Raw genomic sequence first — 26,203 nt, 5'->3', positions numbered from 1 at the left:
AGGTAGGATATACTAGGGGGTTATTTGGTGAAATTAAATGGGGTTATCAAAAAGGATTCAATTAAGTAAAATACCTGTTTCGTAACCCTGAGAATGGGAGGGAGTGCAAACTGCAGGTGGCAGAACTTCATACCGTTTCTAAAAAAGAGTTAATCCAATTTCCACATTGTGCTTTGTGTTCCAGTATAAAATTGCACCATGTCTGGGAAAGCATGCAATCTCTAATTTCATCATTTCCCACCCCCTTACTGGACTAGTTCTTTCCACCTGGAGCCCTCAGGCTCCCTTCTTGGCCTATAAAACCCTCCAAACTAGGCTCATCCTCCATCCTTCACCGGCTTGTTTGTTCTGAGCACTTTGATCTCTTCAGCACTATGACGACTTTCTTGAGTACTTGTCTCCTCTTGGTCATCCTTTGCCCAGGTGAGTAGGAGCCTGAGATCTTGAATACTTTCTCGAAGAACATTCAGTCAAGGGGCTAGTAGTGTCCATATGCCACCTTCTGAAGCAGGAGAGGCAAAGTAGTTGTTGTGGAAGATAATAATCAGGCATCCAAACAACATGACCAGTCCAACACAGTTGATGCTACCTACGCCCTTGCAGCCATACAGAGTTCTGCAGAAAGGAGAGGAGGTCTAGCTAATCAGGGAGGCTGGCAGGAGAAGATAAAAGCGGCAGAGCCAACTGTCTAGAGAGGCAAGGGGACTGGTCCTCCTTACTGTTCCATTTACTCATGAGGAGGCCAGTGGAGAGGAGAGGAGTAACTTTAGCCCTGCAGTAGGCTGCTTGCTGCAGATAACTGGCTTGTGCTGGAGGCAACAGATCAATGGTACTTTGAGGCACTGAGAGACGTCTAACCATAGATGCCAACCCTATGGGGCTGGGAACATCTCTGCCTCCCCCAGTATGTGATGATGGGGCTGAAAATTCCCCAAACTTGAGGTGCCCCAATGTGCCTCCTTGCAACTTCCTTGAATATGTTGTACTTGTGTTCTCAAGTGCATACAATGAGCACCCCCAATGTCAGGCAGAACTTGGTGCCTCCCTTTAACCACAAGTTGAAAGCACTGGTTGCAAGAGCAGGGAACCAGTGCAAGGGCCATCCCTGGTAGGGGATTTGCTTTTGGGGGGAAATCTCCCTAGGTGGAAGTAGCCAGTTAGCAGTGACCGGGGATGGAATATGGCCCCTGCTGTTGTGGGCCCTGGGCTGGAGGAGTGGTATAGAGAGGGGTGAAGGGGTTTTCTTCATAACTCCCCAACCATTTTCCTGTGGATAGGCAACAGTTTTGATATTTTCCTGGTAGGTAGTGTGGTGTGGTGGTTAGCGTACTGAGCCCAGGAGCTGAGAGAGATCAGATTCTAAATTCCCCATTCAACCACAAAGCTGATATTGAGTCTTGTTTAGTGGTTGGGTCCTGAGGGTCCATTTAGCAAGTGTGCTTATATTTCCTTATGGAATGGGGCAAGGGGAAATTTTTACATTTGCAGAGCCTTTTTGAGCCTCAGGATTATTATGGGGAGTGGGGTGCATTTAGCATGGCTCCAGGTAAAGGCAAGGCTAAGGGGGCCCCTAAGGGCAAAGGAAAAGCACAGAAAGAGCATGCATAGGCATCCCATTCCCCTCCTGTTCTGTGGAGGAAGAGTCAGACTAGGGGACTATATTGATGTTCCTTGAGGCCCTGAGAAGGCAGAAGGCAGCCCTACTGTAGCTGTAACTTCAAGTGCTTGTCAGCTGGCAGAAGCAAGAAACACAAAATCCTAACCAAGGTGCTGTTAATTCAATTACAACAGGTTTGGATGCCTTGGAAGTAAGTACCGGTTTTGCTTCGCAGGAAGTGCCAGAGGTGGAAGGCACGCAGGAGGTGGTCATGGCAAAAGGTGAGGCATTATATTCTCAGCAGTGGAGTTGGCCAGGGTGGCATCCCCAATTGCCATGGATTTGTCAGGGTTGGAGTCTAGCTCAGTGGCCTTTCTCCCCTCCAGTGGTGGCTGTGGCTTCCACTGCATTTCCCCTTTATACAGGGGGATCTGCCACTTTGTTGGATGCTTGTAATCAGGAAAGGGGCCCAGGATCTGTGGATGTGACCAATCACCCTGATCTGCATGGATAACCCTTTCATCCAGTAGCACCCACCAGCCCAGAGGGGAAATGAAGGGAGAAGGCTGGTCTATATCATCAGTGCTGCCCCACCCTGATCCCTTGGATGTGGTTAAGTGGACGCCATCCCATTTTCAGAGCCATCAGCCCCCACTGGGTTTCCATCATCTCCCAACTACCAAAGAAAGGATTTGGGAAGGGGGAAATTGTGTTGTGTTCACTCACTTAAATCTCACTTAAATAGGGAAATTCCCAAGAAAGGAAAGGACATTGTAGGTGAGATTGATGCAGGCAAACCAAAGCACAGGAAGGTGCCAATTGGTTACTGGGGTATTTAAATTTATGCCAGAATTAATATATCAAATTATGGATTTATGGAGCATACTCAGAGTTCATGGGGGGGGGATTGAAGACCTATGATGAAGCTTTATGCAGCTGGGCAGCTACTAATTAGGCCTGGAGTGAGGGGAAAGATACTAGCAAATGGGAAGAAGGTTTTGTGTCTTTCCATTTCTGTGTCTGGAGATGTTCCTGTATGAGGAATGGGGGGGGGGGTGGAAGAGATGTGTGTTGGTGTGCATGCAGCCTCTAACCCACCACTACATGCGGATCCTGAGACCATTAACATTGCTTGTGTTTGGCTTGGAATATTCTGTTTCTCAAAGACTGGACAACTTATGTTTCCTCTCCTCTCCTCTCTGCAGTGAAAACAGTGCAATGTGTAAAAAACAATGGACATGCTTGTATTATCACAGGAGGAAGTTGCTTTTCTCAGCGTACTGAAACCTATTTAAGTGAGTATGAAGCCTTTCTGTCATATTAACTCTAACTGTGTGTTTGCATCCTTTGGTCTCTGGGTTATCTAGTGTGACAACAGAATGCTGATCTCACCAACCTTGAGGAACTCAACTTTTTCAACAAGTAAATATTAGAATTAAAACTATATTAAAAATCTGTTTAAAATGTACCAATAATTACAATAGAAACAACACAACACTAACTCTTTCAGTAAAAGCAGTCATTCTCCAAAAACCTGTTGAGACCCACTTGTAAAATGACAACAAGGCGGGATTTAGTCTAGATTCTTGAGTAAGGTACAATAAAAGCAAAAAATAAAATAAAGAAGAAAACCACGTCTTGAAACCCATCCATCCCTCTCTATGCTGAAAACTCTCTCTCTCTCTCTCTCTCTCTCTCTCTCTCTCTCTCTCTCTCTCAGCAAGGGAATTCCATAGACTGCAAGGATCCACTGAGATGGCCCATTTCCATATCATTAACTAATAGAGTGTGGAACCTCTCTCACTCTCTCATACTTTGACTCAGGGAAGCCTTATAGATCCACAGAGCCATTGGTAACCTTCTCCTGACTTTTACCAGCTGCTTACTGTGAACAAACTGTGCACAAATATTCAGGCCTCATCTTTCTCTGACATTTGTCTCATAGCTCCCCCTTAACTCCTAAATGACAATCCCTCACTGAATGATAATTCCCAACTGCTTAGAAAGCAACCAAATCAGAGTCTACTCTTCGTTGGTGCAGGCACATTGATGTAGCAATGAGGTGCACAGCAAGTGAATGCACACAAGGAGACATGTGTTGGGTTCAGATTAGCCCACAACTTTATTGATTACAGGGTTAAACAGCTTTGACACAGACACTGGGCATGTAACCAGTCCGCCTACTGACTGATAGACTCTTGGGGATGACCAATATTAGAATCCATCAACAGCATGAAGAGCATCCTGTGAAACTCAAGTAGACACTGGCAAGGGGTGCTCTGTGCCCTGAACCCCTGAGCTGGATGTATGGACAAGGAATACATTCTTCCAAGATCCCTGAGAGGGATCCCATCTGACAGGGTGGGGCTTCACCTCCTATTCCCACTAAGAATCAATCCCAATGATTCTTCTGCTACACAAAGTGGTGAAATAGAAGGTTGCATAGAAGGTGACTACCAAACCTACAACACCTGGAACAAGTCCAGCATGCCATTAAGGATATTCACAAGCCACGTCTTGCAGCCAGCTGCTTAGTAGTGTATAATCTGTCCTGTAAAAAGTCCTCTTGGGCTTGCACATTTTGCTTCATCACTTAGTTCATCTTACTTGGTCCTTGTTAACTCAGATGGGATGAACAGTTCCCCTCCACACTTGCCTCTTCCATTCGCAGGGCTAACCCAGCAACAGACAAGCATTTTCCTTGTTCTCCTACTGTGTTATGCCCACACAGACTACCCAGTCTCCTCCTCCTCCTTAATTTGTTGCCTTCTTCCCTTGAGTCCTGCAATATTTTCCACTGAAAGCAAAGGAGACTGCTGTGACTTGGGTCCATTGGTCACTTCACTTTACACTCTCTCTCTCTCTCTTTTGTAATTCATTTTTATTGGTTGCTTTAGACATACATTCATCAAATCACATTGTAACAACTTAATTTTCCTCTAATTAAACATATATTTTTAAAACATAATGAAAGAAAAAAGAACAAATATACATATTTATTGATTGATTTGATTCATTTGTAATCCATTTCCGTTTGACTTCCCTCCCCTTCTTACCTCAGTCCTCAGTTTTACTTAGTTGACTGCCCCTCCTAACACAGCCATTTATTCAATAACTTAATTCCATTATGTTTTACTTTTTTCTTCTTCTTTTCTTACATGAATTACTCTAAAGTGGTAAAAAAAAAATATTCTCCATAATGGTCTTTCAAATACTGTTTGAATATATTTAAATCATTTTTTAATTTTTTGTATTGTTTGATCTTTTCATCTGACCTGTCTGCTTGTCCAGTTCTGTATACTCCATCAATTTGATCAGCCAGTAACTCTTTCTTGATAAGGTCTCCATTTTCCAATTCTGGGCATTCAAGACTCTTGCCGCTTTGGTGGCATACGTAAATACTTTCTTAAAGTTTCTTGGAATTTCATCCCCCATGATCCCTAAGAGGAATGCTTCGGGCTTTTTAGGGAATGAGCTTTCAAACAGCTGATTCCCTGGTGGCCCGCTGGAATGCGGAGTTAACCAGGGCTATTGACTGTCTGGCTCCGAAGCGCCCTCTTCCGATTGCATGAAGCCCGGGCAGCCCCGTGGTTTTCTTTGGAGCTGAGGGCGATGAAACAATCGCTGAGATGGCTAGAGCGTCGGTGGCAGAAAACTCACTCTGAATCTGACCGGACACAGGTTAGAGCTCAACGTCGAGCCTACCAAGTGGCAATAGCGACGGCGAAGAAGACTTTCTTCATCGCCTCTATTGCATCTGCAGAAAATAGTAGCAGGAGACTCTTTCAGGTGGTTCGCAATTTAACGAAACCACCTTTACCACCGGGGCCTTGCAATGATTTTGCTAAGTTTTTTGCAGATAAAATCACTCATATTCGGAAGGAGCTAGACACCACCGTGGGAGCAGGGCCGTGGCGGGAGAGTGCTAGAGCTCTGTCTGGCAAATTGTATGGAATCAGTTTCAATCCGTTACCCCCGAGGATGTGGACAGGCTGCTTGGACGCGTGAAACCAACCACCTGTCTCCTTGATCCTTGCCCATCCTGGCTAATAAAAGCAAGCCGGGAAGGGCTGGGCGATGGGCTCTGCGGGGTGGTGAATGCTTCCCTCTGTGAGGGAACATTCCCAGATCCGCTGAAAGAGGCAGTCATTAAACCGCTTCTTAAAAAACCATCTTTAGACCCAGCCAGTATGGCCAACTATCGCCCAGTCTCAAATCTTCCATTCTTGGGCAAGGTGATTGAGCATGTGCTTGCTGAACAACTCCAGGCACGCCTGGAGGATGCGGACCATTTGGATTCCCCCATCTGCCCCATCTGCCCCCCTTCTCCACTGGATCTGAGCTGATTCCCTTCCCCAGAAGATGGGCTGCCTCTCCCAATCCCGTGACGCTCTCTGGGATCCCTCTGGAGCTCTCTCTCTCCCTCCGGCACTGATGGCAGTTCCCTGACATCACCCTATTTATCTTATCTCTATACTTAAAAGACTTACTTCTAATTTTTATAAACAGGTATCAAATCATAACCTATCAATATTTTAAATGAACCCTGCAAGTGTTTTCAAATGTTTACAATGTTCCTTCATATACCTTTTTACTAAAGGTCTTTTTGAAAATCTTTTTCAGTTCATTATATATCATATCCCAGTAGGCTTTAATCTTAGGACACGTCCACCATATATGAAAGAAATTCCCTTCCTTCTCCTTATATTTCCAACATACCTTATCTTCTGAATTTTAGCAAGTTTAATCGGCGTCAAATACCACCTATACATCATCTTCATTAAATTTTCTTTTAATGGCATACATGCAGTGAATTTAATTGTTTTTGTCCATAGTCTTTCCCACATCAAATCTGAAGAATTCTTCGGAAGCTTTCTTAGCTATCTGAATTATTCCTTCATCAATAAGTAATGCTTCATTCATCCTCTATCTTTTCTGCCCTCTTTCTTTCCCCTTCAGGAATAAGGACACTGAATTGTGATCTGATAGGGACTTTGGATCAATTTCAAATTTTCTCACTCTTAATGTTAATTCTTTTGAGATCCAAATTCCGTCTTGACTGCTGGCATACTGGTTCGGCTCAGAATAATATGAGAATTCCTTTGCCGTTGGATGTTTAAACCTCCAAGCGTCTACTAAATTTCTATTAACTGGAAAAAGTTTGAGATAATCGTCCTGTTTTATTATTCACACTTCTCTGAGTTCTATCATGTTCGAAACAGCTCCATTCAGATCTCCTACGAGAATTATTTTCTCCTCCATATAGTCTAACACTGTTTCTTCCAGGTGTCTATAGAAATCAGCTTTATTATCACTGGGTGCATATACTACTCAAGGCAGAGTATGTTTTACCAAGTAAGAGGGGACTTTCCTTTTAACCCCTTTCTTTATGCCAGATTTATTTGTTCAATTTTAAATTTCATTTGTAAGATTTCCCTTTTCTGCTCTGTTAAACTATGGGGATATGGAGATTTCCTGCTTCTTGGAACCGGCATCATGGGCTGCTACTCTCTTGGATCAAGACCATCCTCCCTTCCCCTCTCCTTACAAAGAAACAAAGAGACCAGGAAACTCCTCTTTGACAACAACGCTTCTATGCTGACCCCAAGACTCCCTCTTGAGCATTGGGGAGATGCGTAGCCTTCGCGTCTTCTCCCTCAAAGCCCGTTAGCGATCAAGCCCTTTTGAGCTCATGCCTGCTTTACACTCTCATGTACTTTAAAGTTTTTTTCTTGCACAGGCATGTCTGCAAGATTTGGGACGTTGCCTGGGCCAGAGTAGGCAATGACCAGGGGTGCAGCCTATCCACTATCACACTGGGTGCAAGCAACACTCCTGAAAAGGAGGAAGGGGTGAATGGAGATTTTCAGACCAATCAGAATGAATTTACCTGATCCAGGCCATATCTTATAAATATTGTCCCCAACGCCACCACCCCACACTCTCTTTTTAGAACCAGTCTCCAATTAAGGTAAAGGGACCCCTGACCATTAGGTCCAGTCACGGACGACTCTGGGGTTGCGGCGCTCATCTCGCTTTATTGGCCAAGGGAGCTGCGTACAGCTTCCGGGTCATGTGGCCAGCATGACTAAGCCGCTTCTAGTGAACCAGAGCAGCGCATGGAAATGCCGTTTACCTTCCCGCCAGAGCGGAACCTATTTATCTAGTTGCACTATTAGCAGATGCCAAATAGGGCTGCAACATATAGTAACAGCACATAGCATCAAATGCTGAAATACTCTGTTGACAAATGAAGCCACAGAAATCATTTTTTTTAAAGGAAAAGGGGGGGAAACATACCCAGACAGATATAAGTGCATCTCCCCATAGAAGGTTGTGTGCAAAAAGATTTCTTGTATTGAGAAGTGAGTTCAAGAGATCAGAAAATTAGAGGAAACAGATGAAAAACCATCTTCTCCCGTCTCTCAGAAATATAGAACATAATATAAGGAAGCTTCATGAGTCAGGCCCCTGGATCAGCTAGCTGTATATCAGGTAGAGATGGGTAGTGGATCAAACTATTCTAGGCTCTTTTGTATGGGCAGAAAAGCAAGTCCATCTAGCCCCATTTATGTGCATGTTGTTAAGGAACTATCCTAGAATATTCACATGGTATTGCAGAAGAAATTATACTTCAAAGAAACTACTTTATGGATTAGTTTGCTGAATTCAGTTGTTGCCAGGTATTTTCTCTTAAATCACCCATTTGCCCAATTTATTTATATTTGTACGTTCATCAGTTTGAATTTTTGCATATCTTGCTATTCCTTCAATTCTTTCTAACAGATGGCTCTGTAGAGACCTACATGAATAAGGGTTGTGCTAAAGATTGTATCTCAGGAAATGCCACCTTCTCTTCAGTAGAAAGAAAATACGTATTTCATATCCACTATTGCTGTCAATATTTGCTATGCAACATGTTAGTGCTTGAAAGTAAGTATATCTATCTATTTTTAAAGCACATTTTTAAAAGAAAAGCCTAACTAGCTTTTCAGACACCTTTTAATTGAATAACTTTCTAAAGAAATGCCTGAAGCATCTAATATTATAGTTGAGATCTTGTTTATTCTGTTATATTTTACTCCAAGAAGATCCATTTATTCCAAATAGAATCCAATAAGGCAGACATTTATGTACAAAATATATTTTGAAAAATGTGAAATTTGCAGGTGGCTCTTTGAAATATTAAATAATCAATATATATTTTGGAATTTTTAAATCATATTATATTTTTTAATCCTTTTTTATGGTGATTGAGATGACTGGGGTGACTGGATGGATGATGTATCTGTGTGCATTTGTGGAGTAAAATGGGATGAGTGATACTGAATAAAAAGGTGGGACTGAAACTGCCTTGGTCATGCTGGCCGTTGATCTCCAGTGGGCTAGGGACAAAGGTGAAAGCTGTTTCCTAGTTCTGCTCGATTTCTCAACGGCCTTTGATACCATCGACCATAACATCCTCATGGACCAGGGTTCAGCAACCTTTTTCAGCTGTGTACTGGTCCACCATCCCTCAGACCATGTGGTGGGCTGGACTATATATATATTTTTTTAGGGGGGGGGGAGAACGAATTCCCATGCCCCACAAATAATCCAGAGATGCATTTTAAATAAAAGGACACATTCTACTTATGTAAAAACACGCTGAGTCCCGGACCGTCCGTGGGCTGGATTGAGAAGGTGATTGGGCCGCATCCAGCCTGGGGACCTTAGGTTGCCTAACTCTGTTTTGGACCGTCTAGATGGGCTGGGACCTGGGGGCACTGTTATGCAGTGATTCTGCTCCTTCCTCCTGGGCCATGTTCAGAAGGTGGTGGGGGGATGAGTGTTCAGACCAGACCCCTGGGCTCTCACTTGTGAGATGCCTCAGGGGTCCATCCTCTCCCCCATGCTTTGTAATATCTACATGAAGCCGCTGGGAGAGATCATCAGGGGGTTTGGGCTGGGTGTTCATCAGTATGTGGATGATACCCAGCTCTACCTCTCTTTTAAATCAGAACCAGTGAAGGTGGTGAAGGTCCTGTATGAGTGTCTGGAGGCGGTTGGAGGATGGATGGCGGCTAACAGATTGAGGTTGAATCCTGACAAGACAGAAGTACTGTACTTGGGGGACAGGGGGCGGGTGTGGAGATCTCCCTGGTCTTGAATGTGGTAACTGTGCCTCTGAAAGACCAGGAGGGCAGCCTGGGAGATATTTTGGACTCACAGCTGTCCATGAAGGTGCAGGTGAATTCTGTGTCCAGAGCAACTGTCTACCAGCTCCAACTGGTATGCAGGCTGAAATCCTACCTGCCCGTGAGAAAAAAATAAAATTATAGATTGAAACTGAGTTTTGATGACTCAACCATAGCTGTCAAGTGTCCCTTATTTGAAGGGACAGTCCCTTATCCCAGCGCCATGTCCTGCTGCTGTCCCCTATTGATAGATGTCCCTTAAACGTCCCTTAAATGATGTCCCTTAAATTTCAGAGGAAGCAGCTCCTCTCCCTCCCTCCCTGCCAGCCAGGGAGGAGGGAGGCTCCAACTGTGTTGCTTGGCTGTGTTGCTCACCCAATAAGAAGTCTAAGAACGACTGGAGGGTGGAGCTTGCATGCCTTGTGTGTGGCTAGTTAATGCAAGCTGAGGGGTTTTTTGAATGCTGGACGCCATTTTGTTGCACGTGCTGCTGCAAACTTTGCAGTGCAAAGCCAGGCTGGGGAGCCATCTTAAGTAGAGGCTGCATAGGCCTTGTGGTGCATGTGATTCAGATTCTATTCAGTTGAACCTCTGGTTACAAAGTTGGTTGGACAGTGTTCTCGAAGCTACCAGCATGAGTTTGACCAGACTGCAGGAGGACAGGAAGACTGGAGTGCTTGGAACAGGTGAGGCTGCAGGTCCCCTTTTTTGGATGCTGGACCCTTATTTTCAAGGCTGCTGGTCCCTTATTTTCAAATCTGTAAGTTGACAGCTATGGACTCAACAAGTGTACAAAACATTTTCCCCCTTGCTTCCTGAAAGCCCAGCTCACCCTGGGACTCGTCTTGATGGGTTAGAACTGCAGAGGTAATAACTTTATAGTTTGTGGCTATTAGAGGCAGAATCTTAGTGTGATGTGTAGCATTTTGTAAGTTAGGAGATACTTTATGAATGCTGTAAACTGCCCAGAGTAGCTGGGGGAACAGAGCCAGATGGGCAGGGCATAAATAATGAAATAATAAAATAAATAAATTCTTCTTCTTCTTCTTCTTCTTCTTCTTCTTCTTCTTATTATTATTATTATTATTATTATTATTATTATTATTGGAGCACTGAAGACAGAAGGGTTCCTTCACTTTAAAGACACTTCAGTATATGTTGATGTTTTTGGTTTTTTGAGATTTTACATTTTATTGCATTGTAATGCATTTAGGTATAAAATTAATTTTTATTTTATTGTAGTTTCTGAGTTTTCTATACCACTAGGAGACTCTTTTTAGTATTAAGAGATATAAAATAATAATTAATAAATAAACAAATACACACCAAGGCTTTATTTCTTTATTTGTCTGTTGTTTAGAAACTTTACATAGTAACCATAATCTGAGGAGGGTTTCCAACATAGTAACTTAAACAATATTATATACCTAAGTCTATTTCATAGTCATAAGCACTACATAAGTATATGTAGTTAGTGATTGAACACTATATATATAATAAACCAAGCACCAAAATTAACAGTGGCCAATAAGTCACATTCACAACAATAAACTCCTCAATTCAGCCCCTAAAAAATAGTACTGCTTGTCTGCTCATCTCAGGTGTAAATATCTACATCATTAATTGCAACCCTCTCACAGGATTAAAGAACTGAAGCCTAGGAATTAGAATAAAGATAAATGGGCTGGAATCATGTCTTGACTTTAGTATTTCCTTCTTGCAGAGCCACCGAGGCTCTTGAATGGGCTGGTGTGCCCAAACCTTGGTGTAGCTGAATCAAAAGTTTCTAAGGGTTCAAATGCCATCAGGTGTTACGATGAGGAGACTCAGTGCATTGAGTTTGTTCTTGTTCATAGTAAGTAGAACTGCCTTGCAATGCGTGGGAGGGGGGAAACAGGGGTGTGTGTGTGTGTGTGTTACTATTTCATTCTGTTTGTGGCTTCCTTCCAGAAAATAGATTATTGTGCCTTTGGGGGAAAGTTTCTTTTTCCTAAAAACATAACTCACCTCAAATCACATTTGCTTTGTATGTATATAGATGAGTATGTATATTTACGGGGTGGGGGTTTGAGAAGGTGAGAGAAATAGTCTGTTTGTTAAATTACAGGTAAAAATTTATTAAAAGAGTGTTTTCACCAGTCTTTAAAAGAAGTAAAATTAGCCATGGAGACTTGATCTGGAAAGCAGTATTTATGAAGATGAGCCCTTGCCCCAGAAGAAGAAAAAATAGACTTTTTTTGTTCTAACTTTTAAACGCCTCTCTCATAGTCATTTCATGTGGTGATTTTCAGATGATTTCTATACTTGCTCAACATACTTGTTAAAAATTAAGATGCTCCTATTCTCTCTCTCTCTCTCTCTCTCTCTCTCTCTCTCTCTCTCACACACACACACACACACACACACACAAACACAGGTTGCTTCCAAGATGCTCATCTGACCTTGTCTCTTTTTCTTTACTAGACAACAGTGAAGTTCCTGATAAGGTCGTCAGAGGCTGTGCATCACCAGATTTTTGTAAATTCGCTAAGACATCAGTGCTTAACAAGTACTTTTCAGGCAAGATAACACGAGCACGATGCGGTGAAACTCTAGTTTCACCAAACCAACGCAGCTTTTAAGGGTAGTTAGGAGAGAGCAATGTCTTCTTCCTTTTGGATTCCACTATTTTCTGCAACAGAGGATGTGGTGGTTGCTTGTCTGAACATGGGAGTCCAGAGCAACTGGTATTCAAAGGACTCCTGAGGCTTCAATTTGGTGAATGGGATGCAGGGAATAGAAAACTAAAGTAGAAATGTGGGTCTTTGGCTCATCAAAACATGGGATATGTGTAAAAAATTCCTTTGTTCATAATCAAAATAAATTGGTGAAGCAAATCAAAACTGTGTTGTGTGTCTGCATTTATCAAATTAAGAATATTTGGTGGCAGTGGTGATGAAGGGCACTGTTTTTAGAATGAAAAACAATGGGTAATTATGAGTTATCTTATTGATTTAGGAAATGTATATTCCAGTCCATATTTCAAAGAAATCTGAGTGGCTTTCAGTAACGTAAATCTGGAATTCCAAGACTGGAATTATACATTCGTTCTTATTTATCAAATATCGGAGATGGTCATAATCTCCTCAGTTGGGCAACCTTAGAACACACACACAGTATATAACACTTTTATTTGGGTGGATAGTATTAGGATCAAAATATTTGAAGTCCCTACAACTCTTGAAACAAGCCAATTAGAAAGATATGGAATATATTAGCTAATAAAAATAAATTCATTTTCACATGCTAAATCCTACTTCAATAATGTGCGGAGAGGAATGGTAATATGGAAAAACTATGCGATAATGGGTGTAATGGTTGGGTCTCTCCCATAGAAGCGAGACAACTCTAGCAGTAATTAACTCAGGTTTAGTTTATTGCTCAAAACACACAAATCACTCTGGAGCTCAGTCACTCAGTGTCTGCTTCCAAATTAGCTGTTGCTGAGTCTGAGTTCCGCTCCTTCCTATTCCCACATTTAAAGCCCCACTTTCGCTTCCTTTTCTGTTCACGCCTCTCATTAATTCTTGTGCACCTATGCATCATGGGATGGGCTATTTCCAGTGGCCCTCCCTCTGAGTCCGAGCTTAAACTGTCTTCCCCCTTGAACTCCCCTCTTCTTCTTGTTTTCGGAGCTTAGGCTTCTACTGCAACTAGGCTGCTCCTCCCTCGTTCTGCATTCCTACATAATTACCTCCTACTGTCTCTCCACGCTCTCCCCCTCTGTCAGCAATGGGATGCAGCTGACAATGGGTGTCTTGACCTTGGACCAACTGATAGATGAGGAAGACTTCTATACGTACAATACATACATCAAATACCATCTATCAGAGGTGGTCCAATGCCAATACTTGCAGCTACAACATATTTTAGTAACTTCGTTTGGTCTGACTACCTGCACAGCATCTGAGACACTTGAAATTTGGAGCAATTGGATAATTAATTTGAAAATCAGTTTGATATGCAGAGTTTAAGAAATGATTGGAATAAAGAATTGGAATGCTCACTATTACCTAGATAGTGGGAAAATTTCTTGGCTTCAGTATCATATCAATGGATCTTAATCTAAGAATCTAATCTAAGAATCTTAATCTAAGAATTATACAACAGAAAATCCTTCTTAGAATCTATTGGTCTCCCTTGCATTTGTATAAGAAAAGTCTGTCTAATGTATCTCTTGGTTGGAGATGTATGATTGACAATGCTTCTTTGAAACACATGCTTTTACTGTGTCCTACACTTACTAAGTTTTGGGAGAAAGTGCTGGACACAAGCACTTTCTCCCAAAGACACTACTCAAAAAATTAAGATTTTCAGAAGTGACTATGCTCTTGAACTATATACCCATTGTATGGAAATTGAAAACAAGAAAGCAAAAATGGATTGTATGGATGAAATTTATAACATACATAGAGAAGAACTGTACACAAATAAAGACACTCACAGGATTGAAACAGACCTCATAATGTTTATTAAAAACCATTTGGTTGGACTTTGAGAATTGAAACAATCTAATACAACAATGAAGGTTGTACATTAATAAAACTTAGACATTTTTATTCTATAGTATTAAGTTTACATAGAATGTAAATATAACAAATGCGTAAAGATAACAGAGAAACCAGAAGGAGGAGGAAGGGAAGTACAAGCTTGATAGATAAAGGTTAAAAGAAATAAGATATGTATTATGATTGTGAAATTTGTAAAACTTGTAAAACCAATAAAGATCATTTTAAAAAAAATGATTCTATGTGCCCTAATGGTGGCCAAGAGACTGATACTCTGGAAGAGCAGAGATAGATTCCCCTCAATCAATGGCTGGACAACATGACAACATTGGTAACATATGAACGGACAGCTTATAGATTTTCTTTGGATAAATTCAATGATATTTGGATTGAGTTTACACAGAATATATTAGGCTACTGACAATTATATGTGCATTAGGATAATGAAAATATACACATTTGTATATTAACACATGGTAATGTTACAGTATTTTTTCTTTTTCTTTTTTTCCTTCTCACTCATTTTTTCACTTCTTTTTCTATACCATCCAACGTTTCTTGGTGGGAAAGCGGGACAAATACACCTTGCACCCCATCACCTGATATCCTTGCTCTTTCTCCCAGCCCCCCGCTGCCCTAAATTGCCCTAAATTGCACTTTCTCATCCCTGCCCCACCCTAATCCTCCGCAGCCGCCACCACCACCCGCCACCTTACCTTCACCAGCTGTCTCTCTGCCATCACCTCCACCATGGCTAGGCCTTGGCCATAGGTCTTCTCGTGAGGAGGTCATGGCTGCAACTGCCCCGGCCACCCACGAGAAGAAGGAGGAGGTGAGGTTGCAGAAGCGGGTCATTTAAACAGAAGCAGGGGGCATCTGTTCATCTGCGAAGTCCTGCTCAGTTTGGGACAGTTGAGTGGTATGCACTACTGTGAGATTATAAGAGTCTCATGTTCTACCAACTGAGCTATCCCATTGCTTGAGAATTTTCTCCTGGTCAAGTACAAATGTTATTACAGGAAACACAAAAGCACAGGAATCTTTGAATTTATGTATTACATTTAGGGAAGCCTGAGGGGAAAAGGAAACCCCCCCAAAATAAAGGAACTAACTATATATGTATAGGTAAAGGTAAAGGACCCCTGCACGGTTAGGTCCAGTCAAAGGCTCATCTCGCTTTCAGGCTGAGGGACCCGGCATTTGGCCCCAGACAGTTTTCCAGATCATGTGGCCAGCATGACTAAACCATGACTATCCAGTATCAAAAACTGGCAGTGATCTACCACACTCTCCCATTGTCATTCTTCAACTTAAACCCTTAAACCCAGCCCTTTCTCTCTCTGAGGAGCCAACGCACAGGGCTGTGTTCAATTGATTCAGGGTTTGGGACATGATTTCTGACAGATTTTTCTTCTTTAACCAACTTAGCATTTTTAGTCAGTGACGTGATTTCAATTTTCTCTACTTTGGGGCAATAAATCCTTTCAAACCAACAAAAAAAGTGTTCTATGTCTTTATCCCTCTGTTCCACTGAGGAAAATTCCTCACTTCTCTGTAGTGTGGGCAACTCTGCCCCAAGCTGCATCTTCCTCAGTTTGAGAAGTAACATTTCTTTTTCTTGTTTGCTTTCTTTCACCCTGATTCTAGCTTCTTTTTCTCTTTCCATTTCTTTTGCGTGTTGAGTCCCACAGTGCCACCCACCAAAAAATTCACACTTCACACGTGATTTTTTGTTTAAGGTTTTTGGCATAATTTTGGCCACAACTTTATTCAAATACAAAAAATGTGAGTGGTTGCTTAGGCATTGGTTCCGACTATCTGTCCTTGCCCTCTAGGACAGAGCTGGCCCTTCCGGACACCAACGGAAGCCAGCGTGGGAAACAAGTATTGGGTGAGAAAATGAAGCTGGGTAACAGTTCCTCTCTTCTCACCCTCATGTTCCGGTGGGGCTTGCACGGCCCAGGTCTGACTCCGGGGACAAGGACGAAAAGAATGGCAAACCCCTGGATTCCTTTAACGGAATTCCCTTCGCATCATTTGGAGGGATAGGCACTTATCCCTCCAAGCACCAATTTAACCAATGCCTAACCGCCAACCTTACAAGTTGTGATGATTTGCTACCCAGTAGGCAAAAAACTAAATGGCACCAGCCAATCAGCCAGATGGCAAAATTCCTACCAGGCCCCCGCACCAAGGCGGACGACCCCATGACAGGCATAGCAAGGTCAATCGAGCAAAACAAAAAACCACCCTATAAAAGGGAGGGAGGGCTGGTGATCCGATGCAAAACGGCCAAGAGAACGTCCAACGTCTGGCCCCTGTATTTAAAGACTCTGACCCCTCCTCCGAATTTGGCAACAATCAAAACTCCCCAGCAACCCAATTTAACCACTTAAAGGCTTGGGTTCCTCCAAATTTGCCTAGTCACTACAGGGTGGCCTGTTTTCCCAACCGCAACACGTGCTCTCTGTTATGGAGAACATGCTTTGCGTGTTGAGTCCCACAGTGCCACCCACCAAAAAATTCACACTTCACACGTGATTTTTTGTTTAAGGTTTTTGGCATAATTTTGGCCACAACTTTATTCAAATACAAAAAATGTGAGTGGTTGCTTAGGCATTGGTTCCGACTATCTGTCCTTGCCCTCTAGGACAGAGCTGGCCCTTCCGGACACCAACGGAAGCCAGCGTGGGAAACAAGTATTGGGTGAGAAAATGAAGCTGGGTAACAGTTCCTCTCTTCTCACCCTCATGTTCCGGTGGGGCTTGCACGGCCCAGGTCCGACTCCGGGGACAAGGATGAAAAGAATGGCAAGCCCCTGGATTCCTTTAACGGAATTCCCTTCGCATCATTTGGAGGGATAGGCACTTATCCCTCCAAGCACCAATTTAACCAATACCTAACCGCCATGGAGCCCTCAGCTCACCACCAAACCACTCACAGCCCCAACCAAGACCTCAGCTTGGTCACCACCGCACCAATCCAACCCTCATTCCCTGAAGCGGAAAGGTGCACGCCATCAGCTCGGAAAAAGGATGGCCTCTCAAAAAGAATCTCGGGGTGGGAAATTGCATCGCCACCAAACTCCAAAACTTTTTTAACCACAGCAGAATTGATGCATTTTCTGGCCCTTTCAATGGCCGCCGGGCAACGACTGCCCCTCCAAATGCAACGTTGTAAAAGCTTTGACCAATTTTTTTTTGCTGTCGGCACCATTGCACGCAGCGTCTCCAGGTCACCCAAAATTGCAGCACGAAGTGACAAACAGTCCATGGGCACCAGGTCGTTCTCACCGAGCTGCACCACAATAGCAGCTGGCGGCCCCTCCAAGAGCAACTGCCTCCGGATAGTTGGCAGGAACCCCGACCAGCGCATCCCACGTCTGGACAGCCACGACAAGCGAATATGTGGAGGAAGGCCGAAATCTGGACCCAATCCAGATTGCCGTGCTGCGACGCCAGCCCAATGGACGATACTGTGCCCCACCATCCAAATGCGGATCACCGCTAAACCTGATAAAAAGGAACAAAAAACCATGTAAGACACCAAATGTCAGCGAACATAACCTTTGAAGGCGTTTGATTTCCACCGACCCAAATTCTTTATTCTGGCGGCTGACAAGCCCCAGTGGGCTGCCGTCATTGCAGCCCCAATCCTGAATGAATGGGGGGCAAAATCTTGGGCTGCACCACCACAAGCCAGGATCGCTTTACGCATCACCTTTGTAAACTGGTGTCTAGTCAAGGGCAACCCATTCTCGTGCTTTAGCAGAGGCCCATCCCCTTGGGCGCGCACCGCCAGGTATTTATTAACATCTTTTACCGGGCAAGGGCCTGCTTCCCCTGTAGCAGGAAGACGGATAAGGGCCCCCTTACCCCTCTGGTCCATCTTTGAATGCCTAATTGTAATTCGCAATTTGACAGAGGATAACTGCACGTCCTGTATAAAAAGGCCCCTGGAACTACCGTCTCCATGATCTTCGACCACGAGTTTCCCCACTCTTAAGGCTCCAAAATAAGCGATAGAAAAGACGGCCGAAAATAGGCAAGCCTCATACCGAGACCAACATACTCCCCGTAATTTTTTGCGCATCCTACTCAGCAAATCAAATGAAATGGGGAGTCTGTTTTTTGGCTGTGAAGGACAAAGTCTGCCCCAACCTTCCAGGGCCTTGCGAACAACAAACTTTGCACACGGGTCCTTATCATAAAATGTCTTACTGAAAAATGCTATAGCGGCTGCCTGCATCCTAATAGTTTTTGCAGCACGTCCCAATTGAAATAAGTGCGCCAAATATCTTAAGACCTGCGAAGAAGTGGGTGGAACCCCTTTTATTTCGCTGGCGGATTGACGCATGAATGCCAAAAAATCAGCCCAAGCTTTCATATACGATCTCAAGGTAGAAGGGGAAACCGATGCCGCTACTCCCTAAAAAACTAATTGCTGCCAAGGTTCCAGAGATGATCCGGGAAATATTCCGGACGTATCCGCGCCTCTGGAACCAGTAGTCTGAACCGCTCCATCTGAAAACGGGACAGAGCATCAGCAATTTCGTTAGACACCCCAGGAATAAAACATGCCGAAAAAACTATATTATAACGTAAACAATGCAATACAAAGGACCGCAACAGGGCCGACACCCTGGGGGAGCGTGATGACAGCTTGGCCAGCACGGTCACCACCACCTGGTTATCGGTCCAGAAGCAGACACGACGGTTCCTGAACTCCTCAACCCACAAATGCACTGCCACTGCAATGGGAAAAAACTCGAGAAAAGTTAGGTCCCGCATAATCTCTCCTCCCTGCCAGTCAAGCGGCCAACGCTGAGCACACCATCGGCCCTTCCAATAAAGACCAAATCCTAGGGAACCTGCCACATCTGACTGTACCTGGAAGTCATTGTGCAAGTTCAATGTGTCTTGCCATAATGACACCCCATTGAATTCCTCCAGGAATTCCAGCCAAATTCCAAGATCAGCCTTTACCTCACTAGAGAGGCGCACCCGATGATGTGGGGCCTTCAGCCCTGACGTGAGTCGGGCCAAGTGTGAACAGAAGGGGCGCCCAGGAGCCACCACTCTGCACGCGAAATTCAGGTGTCCCAGCAGGGACTGTAGTTGCTTAAGTGAAACCTTCTTCAGCGGAAGCAATTTTTCGATAATCTTCTTGAGGGCTACCAGTTTGTCACTTGGCAAGCTAGAAGTTTGAGAAACCGTATCCAAAAGGATACCCAGGTAAGTGAGCTGAGTCGAAGGCCCTTCCGTTTTATCTGCGGCAAGTGGAACCTCTAGTTCCTGTGTAAGGTCAGCAAAGGCCTGCAGCAGCACCGCGCAATCGCCGGTGTCCAACGCCGAGGCCAATAAAAAATCATCCAAATAATTCATGACTCCGCCCAGCCCTGTTGTAGACTTGAGGGCCCATTCCAGAAAAGTGCTAAAAGATTCAAAAGTGGCACACGCAATTGAACAGCCCATAGGCATAGCTTTGTCAAAATAATAATTGCCCTCAAACTTAAAACCCAACAGCCAAAAATCGTCAGGATGAATTGGCAGAAGGCGAAAAGCCGATTCGACGTCACATTTTTCCAATAATGCCGCATGGCTGAACTGTCGAATCATCTTAATCGCCTGGTCAAGCGAAGCGTATTTCACGGAGCAAAGCTCCGGAGGAATAACGTCATTGACCGATGTACCCTTTGGATGTGACAGATTATGAATCAAACAAAATTCACCAGGGGCCTTTTTTGGCACTATACCCAAAGGGGATACATGCAAATTAGGAAATGGGGGATCACCAAAAGGACCGGCCATACGATGCATAGCCACTTCCTTTGCTATCTTCTTGCGAGCAATCAAAGGTAGCTCACGAACTGATTTTTGATTAGCTGGATTTCGTGCCACGGGTGGCATGGCTACCGGAATCCGAAAACCAAAAGAAAAACCATCACTCAAATAACAAGCAGCCTCCCTGTCGGGGTAAGACTGCAACCACAATTTCAGGGCCGGCAAATGAACAGGAGTCTGAGCCAAAGAGGTCAATGTACTATTTTCCTGTTCCTGTTGCTGACTGGGAAGCAGCTGGCTTGGGGGGTTGCTGAGAACCCCCCCTTCCCCCTCGAAAGGGCCGCCGCCCCCCAAAGCAAGAAGATGCGGGATGCAAACCATTGCATCTTTCACACATGTGCGCATACTTGCACCCCTGACGCTGACAGGACCCCTTATTAAAGTCCCAGCACAACATGCGACGACCAGGTTTAAAACCCCCTGTCCTTGGTTTTGGCTGTTCCTGTGCCTTCTTATCAATGAGTGGGGCCACATGAGTGGTCCAAACGTCGAGATCTTTTCGATCCCAGCGGGCCGAGGGGATCCTGGCTGCACGGCGCCTGAAGTTCTCATCATATTTGATCGCTGCTTTTTCACCAGCTTTGTTAAAAACTGAGCGAACAATAGACAGGTAAACTATCAAATGAAGAGACCTCCGGGGATAAGCCGCCGTGACTACACCAGCGAAGACCTGGAAACAGTCGAGCCAATGCTCAAATGTCCTGTCTATAGTGGGTGTGCCAGAGCGTTTTTTGTAAGAGTTCCTCTTCTCCTGATCCTCTGAGGGTGGGGCCAATTTGAACATATCTACGTAACGGCCGTTCAATATTCTGGACCGCAATTTTGTCACCAAGTGCGACCCTGGGATAATGTCTCTGGCAGAATTGGTAGAGACCTTAACCTCCGGTACCAACACACCATCCCTACACTCCTGCACGGCCCCATACTTTGCCCGATGAGTGTTGGCCCTCCGTTCCCAAGCCCACCGCGGGAGCCCCGAAGCTGTCTCACCAAAACCCCAATAAAGTTCCATAGAATTCCCCGCCTCATCATCAGAACACGAAGACGACATACCAGAATAAGAGGAAGAAGTGTCATCCCTCCTCCGTTTGGTGTGCTTCCGTGAAGACTTCCTGCGGCGACGTTTTCCGCCTGAAGACCTTCTGGCAGGAACTGGTAAGGTGTCTTCCAATGAAGACTCAGAATCAAGATTCGGCTGCGCTAAACCTGGAGCCGGTGGATAAGAGACAACCTGAGAAAGGCCAGAACAAGACTCTACATCAGCGGGAGGGTGGGCACACCTGCCCCGGCGGCCTACAGATGCCACAGGATTCCTCCACCCTGAGGCCCTTCTGGAGGAACGACTTGGCCTGGGCGAATGGCCACGAGCAGCAGGTGGTAATGGGGCTGGGTTAACTGGGAATCAACTCTAACACCCCCAGCTGATAACCCTTCTCTCCCATCCTCGCTAGATGCAGACGACACCGGTGACGATGCCCCCGCTGGATAAGGCGGCCTTGCAGACGTGGATGGCTGCCTGGAGCATTGTTGCAGGAAACCGTCCATATCCACCGCAAAGCGAGACAAGGCTTCTGGATCACCGGCCATGCTTGCCACCAAGGACTGTACCCGCCCCACTGGCTGTCTTGGAGCCGATGAGCGCAGCGCCTGCGATGGGCCTCTAATAGGCCGTTTTGCGGTAAGAGATGGGCCAGTGCGGGTTGAAGCTTTCTTTGGAGCCATACCTGCTAGTTTAAAGACAAATGAAAGTCAAGGAAGCGCACTTAATAAACCAAGAAGAACTCTCAACTTTGGAGAGGAATTGACAACAGCTGGCCCAATCGCTTTCCAATACTGACGTACTGTTGTTGTTCCTACTAGCGACTTATTTTAAAGAACCAATAAACTTAATTAAATAGCGTGTGCCTAACTAAAAGGAATAAATACAACTGAAATTAAAATTCAAGGAACAATTCCTATTTATATATCTCTTTCCACAATGAGAGGAGGTGCAATACCAGGCTAAGCCACCAGGTGGACCTATACCAAGTGAATTATAGGAAGCTGCAATGCATAGGTCAACCAGAAGGTGGCTCTCATTGGCCTATTCAATAAAACAGGACAGCTGCAGTGCAGCACTGAGCCACTGGGGGAGCTCGCGAGCAGACAGCCGCAATAGCTCCCAACGGCCACTAGAGGGCCAGCAAGCAGTCGGGAGGCAAGCGCAGCAAAACACAATGGAGGACTCCGATGAGTCAGGAAGGTCCTCCGAGGTTGGTTTACAGGCCGCGCCAAGGCCTCAGGCCTGCACGGGCCTCAAGAGTGCTGGCACAGCTAGCGGGCAGCTCAGCCGCGCCGCCAACGCTCCTCAGGGGCCGGGCGCGAGCAAGAGAGAGAGTATGTAATATATTCTATATTTGACAAAGATCAACCCAGAACACAGTTTTTATTTGCCACACCAATTTATTTTGATTATGAACAAAGGAGAACCCACATACCATATTATCATGAACCAGAGTCCCCAAGTCCCACATTTCTAGATTAGCTTCTCTATCCCCTGCATCCCATTCACCATCCACTAAATGTTAAATAGAGGACTCAAGAGTCCTGTGAATCCCATTCACTCTGCACTCCCACCATCAGGCAAGCAACCTCCACCTCCACTGATGCTGAAAATAGTGGGATCCAAAAGGAAGAACACATTGTTCTCTCCTAAATGCCCTTCAAAGTTGAGCTGCTCTGAGAAAGCAGAGGATCATGGCATTTTGCTTGTGTTAAAGTGCCTTAAAAATTTATACTGTGGCCTGATTTCATGGCCAACGCACAAAAATCTGTTGTTGCACAGCCTTTGATGAGATCAGCAGGAACTGAACGGTCATCTAGAAAAGAGAAAGAATCATGGTCATATGAGCACCTGGGTGGTAATGGGTGTGCATTTGTGTGTGAACTCTCGAGAGATATTTTAACTGTATCATGCAAGGATAGAAAGCATGTCAGAAACACATCATGAAATGAATATGACACAGAAGGTTAAATTTAGGGGAGAAATCCATTTTTTTTTAATGCTCACAAATTTTGCATTCAGTTCTGGGCTCCATGGCTGCTTAGATTTCTTCAGAAGGCTAGTTAAAATACTATTTTAAAAACAGTTTTCACGAAATTTAACCATTATATCATTCATCTCTGTCTTCTCATAACCACCTCCAGAAACCCATAGCTTCATCTATATACATTGATCACAAAGGGGATTTTGACATAGTAATATTTTCACAGGAGGGGAGAAGCTTCCCAACCTCCAATATGCACACAGGAGGCTGGCCCAGCACTCCTCCTCGGTCTTTCGTCATACACCCAACCTGCATAACCTCTGAGTGTCCCAATCTGCCACAGACAGCCCCAGAATTACAGAAGCTATCTCGCTTTCTGATTTGATCCCAGAATGCCCCAGTTTTCCTTTTTCCTCCACTCTGCATATCAGACAATAATTAAAAGAGCTCTCTCTATGTGGGTGGGTGGGTCTAAGTGCAGAAATGGAGTCCTGTTTATACTGAATATATAATACCTGCACCAAATGATGAAAATGGCGAAGTTGGCATTCAGAGCCCTTCCTATCATTTTGAAGGAAAATGTCACCAATCTACTTTAGATTCTTCAACAGCCAGCCACTTTTTAGGAAAAGCATGGTGTGTTTATTCCTTTATTTTAAATGGAGCCTTATATTGTCTATTAAGAAATAAGGCCCACTGTATTCAATGGAGCTTACTCCCATGTAAATGGGTAAAGATTGGGCAGTCTTACACTGCAACCCTAAGAATTTTTACTCAAATGTAAGTCCCACTTGGTTCAATAGGATTTACTCTCTGGTATGTTTCTGATCATTCTCACAGTTTCTATTATTATTTATTATTATTGCTATCATCATCATCATTATCATCCAACTTTTTCTCTGACAGGGGCTCAAGGCAGCTTACATTTAAAATCTTATTTGATTCCATTTATCTGTGGAAGGTGTACATTCTCCTTTTCCTTGCACATCTTTACAACTATCCTGTGAGGTAGGTTAGACTGAGAGGTTCTAATTGGTTAAAGTCTTAAGGTGATAGACGTATATTTGTAATGACATATTTGTGTGCAGCGAGATCAAACATGGGAGAAGATTCCTGATGTAGAATAGAACATCCCTATTTTCATCTGAGAAATGTGAGAGAGTATGAACCAGGCAAGCCATTCCATCCCTCCTACTCATTGACTGGTAGTGCTACTCACCATGAACAAAAACAAGCTCTATACACTGAGTCTCATCATTATAACACTCGGTGGTGTTCGAGCAATTGCAAAGTCCTGAGTCAGAAGCACAAAAGTTTGGGCACTGCAGTTGATTCCAGGCACGACTCGGCCCTGCCAAAAGCAACCAATAAATTAACACATGTATTGGGTTTCACAGTTGCACCTGAGATGAGTAGACAAGCAGGAGTATTTTGCAGTGGGAAAGTTGTGGAGTTTATTGCTGCGTTGTCAATGTGCTATTGCTGCTTTTTGTGCATTGCTGTTTGTGCATTATTGCTGGGAAGAGAAATAAATGCCCACGTGATGTACCAGTTGTTGATGACTTTGTGCCTGGTTGAGAACAGCTTGGCTCCAAGGGCATGGTGGTGAAACTGAGGTGGGAATAGACTGGAAGGACATTTAGTGAAATTTCATAGAGTTCCAGAAAGGGAGTCCTCTACTTACAATTCCTGTTTTCTAACAGTGAGAGTGGGGTGGACTGGAAGGGGCACCTAGAAAGTTTGAGTAGAGTAAGCAGAAGATGAAGTGGAGTGGAGGGAAAGTATATGGAAGTTGAATATAAGATATTAGTTCAGCAAGCATGGTGTTTGGAAAGGATTTGTTATGTTAGCTTGTTCATGTTAGCTTTTGTGTTGTACCCCTCTCTGGTATTTATCCTTTATATAGAAAAAAAGGGTGCCAGTACTCACCATGAAATCATTATAGGAAGTGCCACACTTCTATTTTTTTTTTAAAAAAAATGGTGCCGGTACTGCATACCCTTGAGTACCCCCAGGTTGCTCATTACACCTTATTATTGTTGTTATGAGGTTTTTTTGTGGGGGGGGGGGGTAGACTGTATTCATAGACCCTTTTAACTGGAAGTGCCTTTGAAAGTACAAATTGGAGTGAGCCAGGAGGTCAGCTAGAATGATTTAAAACTGTCTTATGCCTGGGCCTACTGGCTCAGGCTTTCATTGGACTTTCACCCACCCCTGTGTCTGAATGGTCCAGCCTGAAGGTGCGTGGGGGGCAATACAGTACTACAGCCATTGACCATAAAATCAGGCAGTACCTGAGATCCCTTTTTGTTATATTCTACACACTTTCATTTTTTCATTTGGACTTATTTTGACTCAGGAAGCAGAAGTTTGTGTGAACCCCCAAAGGAGGCAAGGGCAGGAGGCAACAGGAAAAGCATGTGTGTGTGTGTGTGAGAGAGAGAGAGAGAGAGAGAGAGAGAGAGCCAAACCCCAATTGTCTCAACATGGTATTCACCCAGTGTACTTTCTGAAGAAATGTGGTTCCGTAATATTTCATTTCATTTTTCATTTATTGAATTTATATACTGCCCTGAACCCAGAGGTCTCAGGACAGTTCACACTAAAAATGACAATATATAACATAAAAAATAGAAATAATCCAATAACCCCCCCCAAAAAAAGGAGACACATTTTATTTATTTATTTTTAAAATGATATTTATTGAGAATTTTAAAGTTACAAAGAAAAAAGAAGGAAAAAACAAGAGAAAGAGAAAAAGAAGGAAAGAAGTAGATAAAGGTAACAATTAAACAACACAGATCAATAAAAACCAAAGTCAAAAAAAAAATTACAAATCACACAATACATCAAAATCAAAAAGCAAAAATAAAAAAAGTTTAAAAACAAATCCAATATTCCCAAATCCTTAACTTTCATTAACTTATTTCATCGACCTCCTCACACCTCCCTTTTTGTATTCTAGTTGTTAATTATCTCAGCAAATCCTTTCCATCTTTCACAATATTCTGTC

General features: G+C 43.9%; 1 protein-coding gene and 1 long non-coding RNA gene across 2 annotated transcripts; both read left to right on the top strand.

Moving 5' to 3' along the window:
• The first annotated feature begins 322 nt into the window (after nt 1–322).
• Nucleotides 323–8,493, top strand: LOC310712554. Its single transcript, XR_014528934.1, has 4 exons — nt 323–423; nt 1,792–1,878; nt 2,803–2,892; nt 8,384–8,493. It is a non-coding gene; the product is annotated as an uncharacterized lncRNA (long non-coding RNA).
• Nucleotides 8,494–10,055: 1,562 nt separating this feature from the next.
• On the top strand, nt 10,056–12,479 carry LOC310710486 (uncharacterized protein). The gene is made up of 3 exons (XM_083511362.1): nt 10,056–10,460; nt 11,498–11,629; nt 12,238–12,479. The coding sequence occupies exons 1-3, from the start codon at nt 10,409–10,411 to the stop codon at nt 12,393–12,395; spliced, it is 342 nt and encodes a 113-aa protein (XP_083367488.1). The 5' UTR covers nt 10,056–10,408; the 3' UTR covers nt 12,396–12,479.
• The last annotated feature ends 13,724 nt before the right edge of the window (nt 12,480–26,203 follow it).

The sequence above is a fragment of the Podarcis liolepis genome, assembly GCF_965112155.1.
Source record: "Podarcis liolepis genome assembly, chromosome: 7".
In the NCBI taxonomy this organism is placed as follows: domain Eukaryota; kingdom Metazoa; phylum Chordata; class Lepidosauria; order Squamata; family Lacertidae; genus Podarcis; species Podarcis liolepis.
Note: the sequence above shows the minus strand (reverse complement) of the source record. Positions and strands in the feature narration are given on the sequence as shown.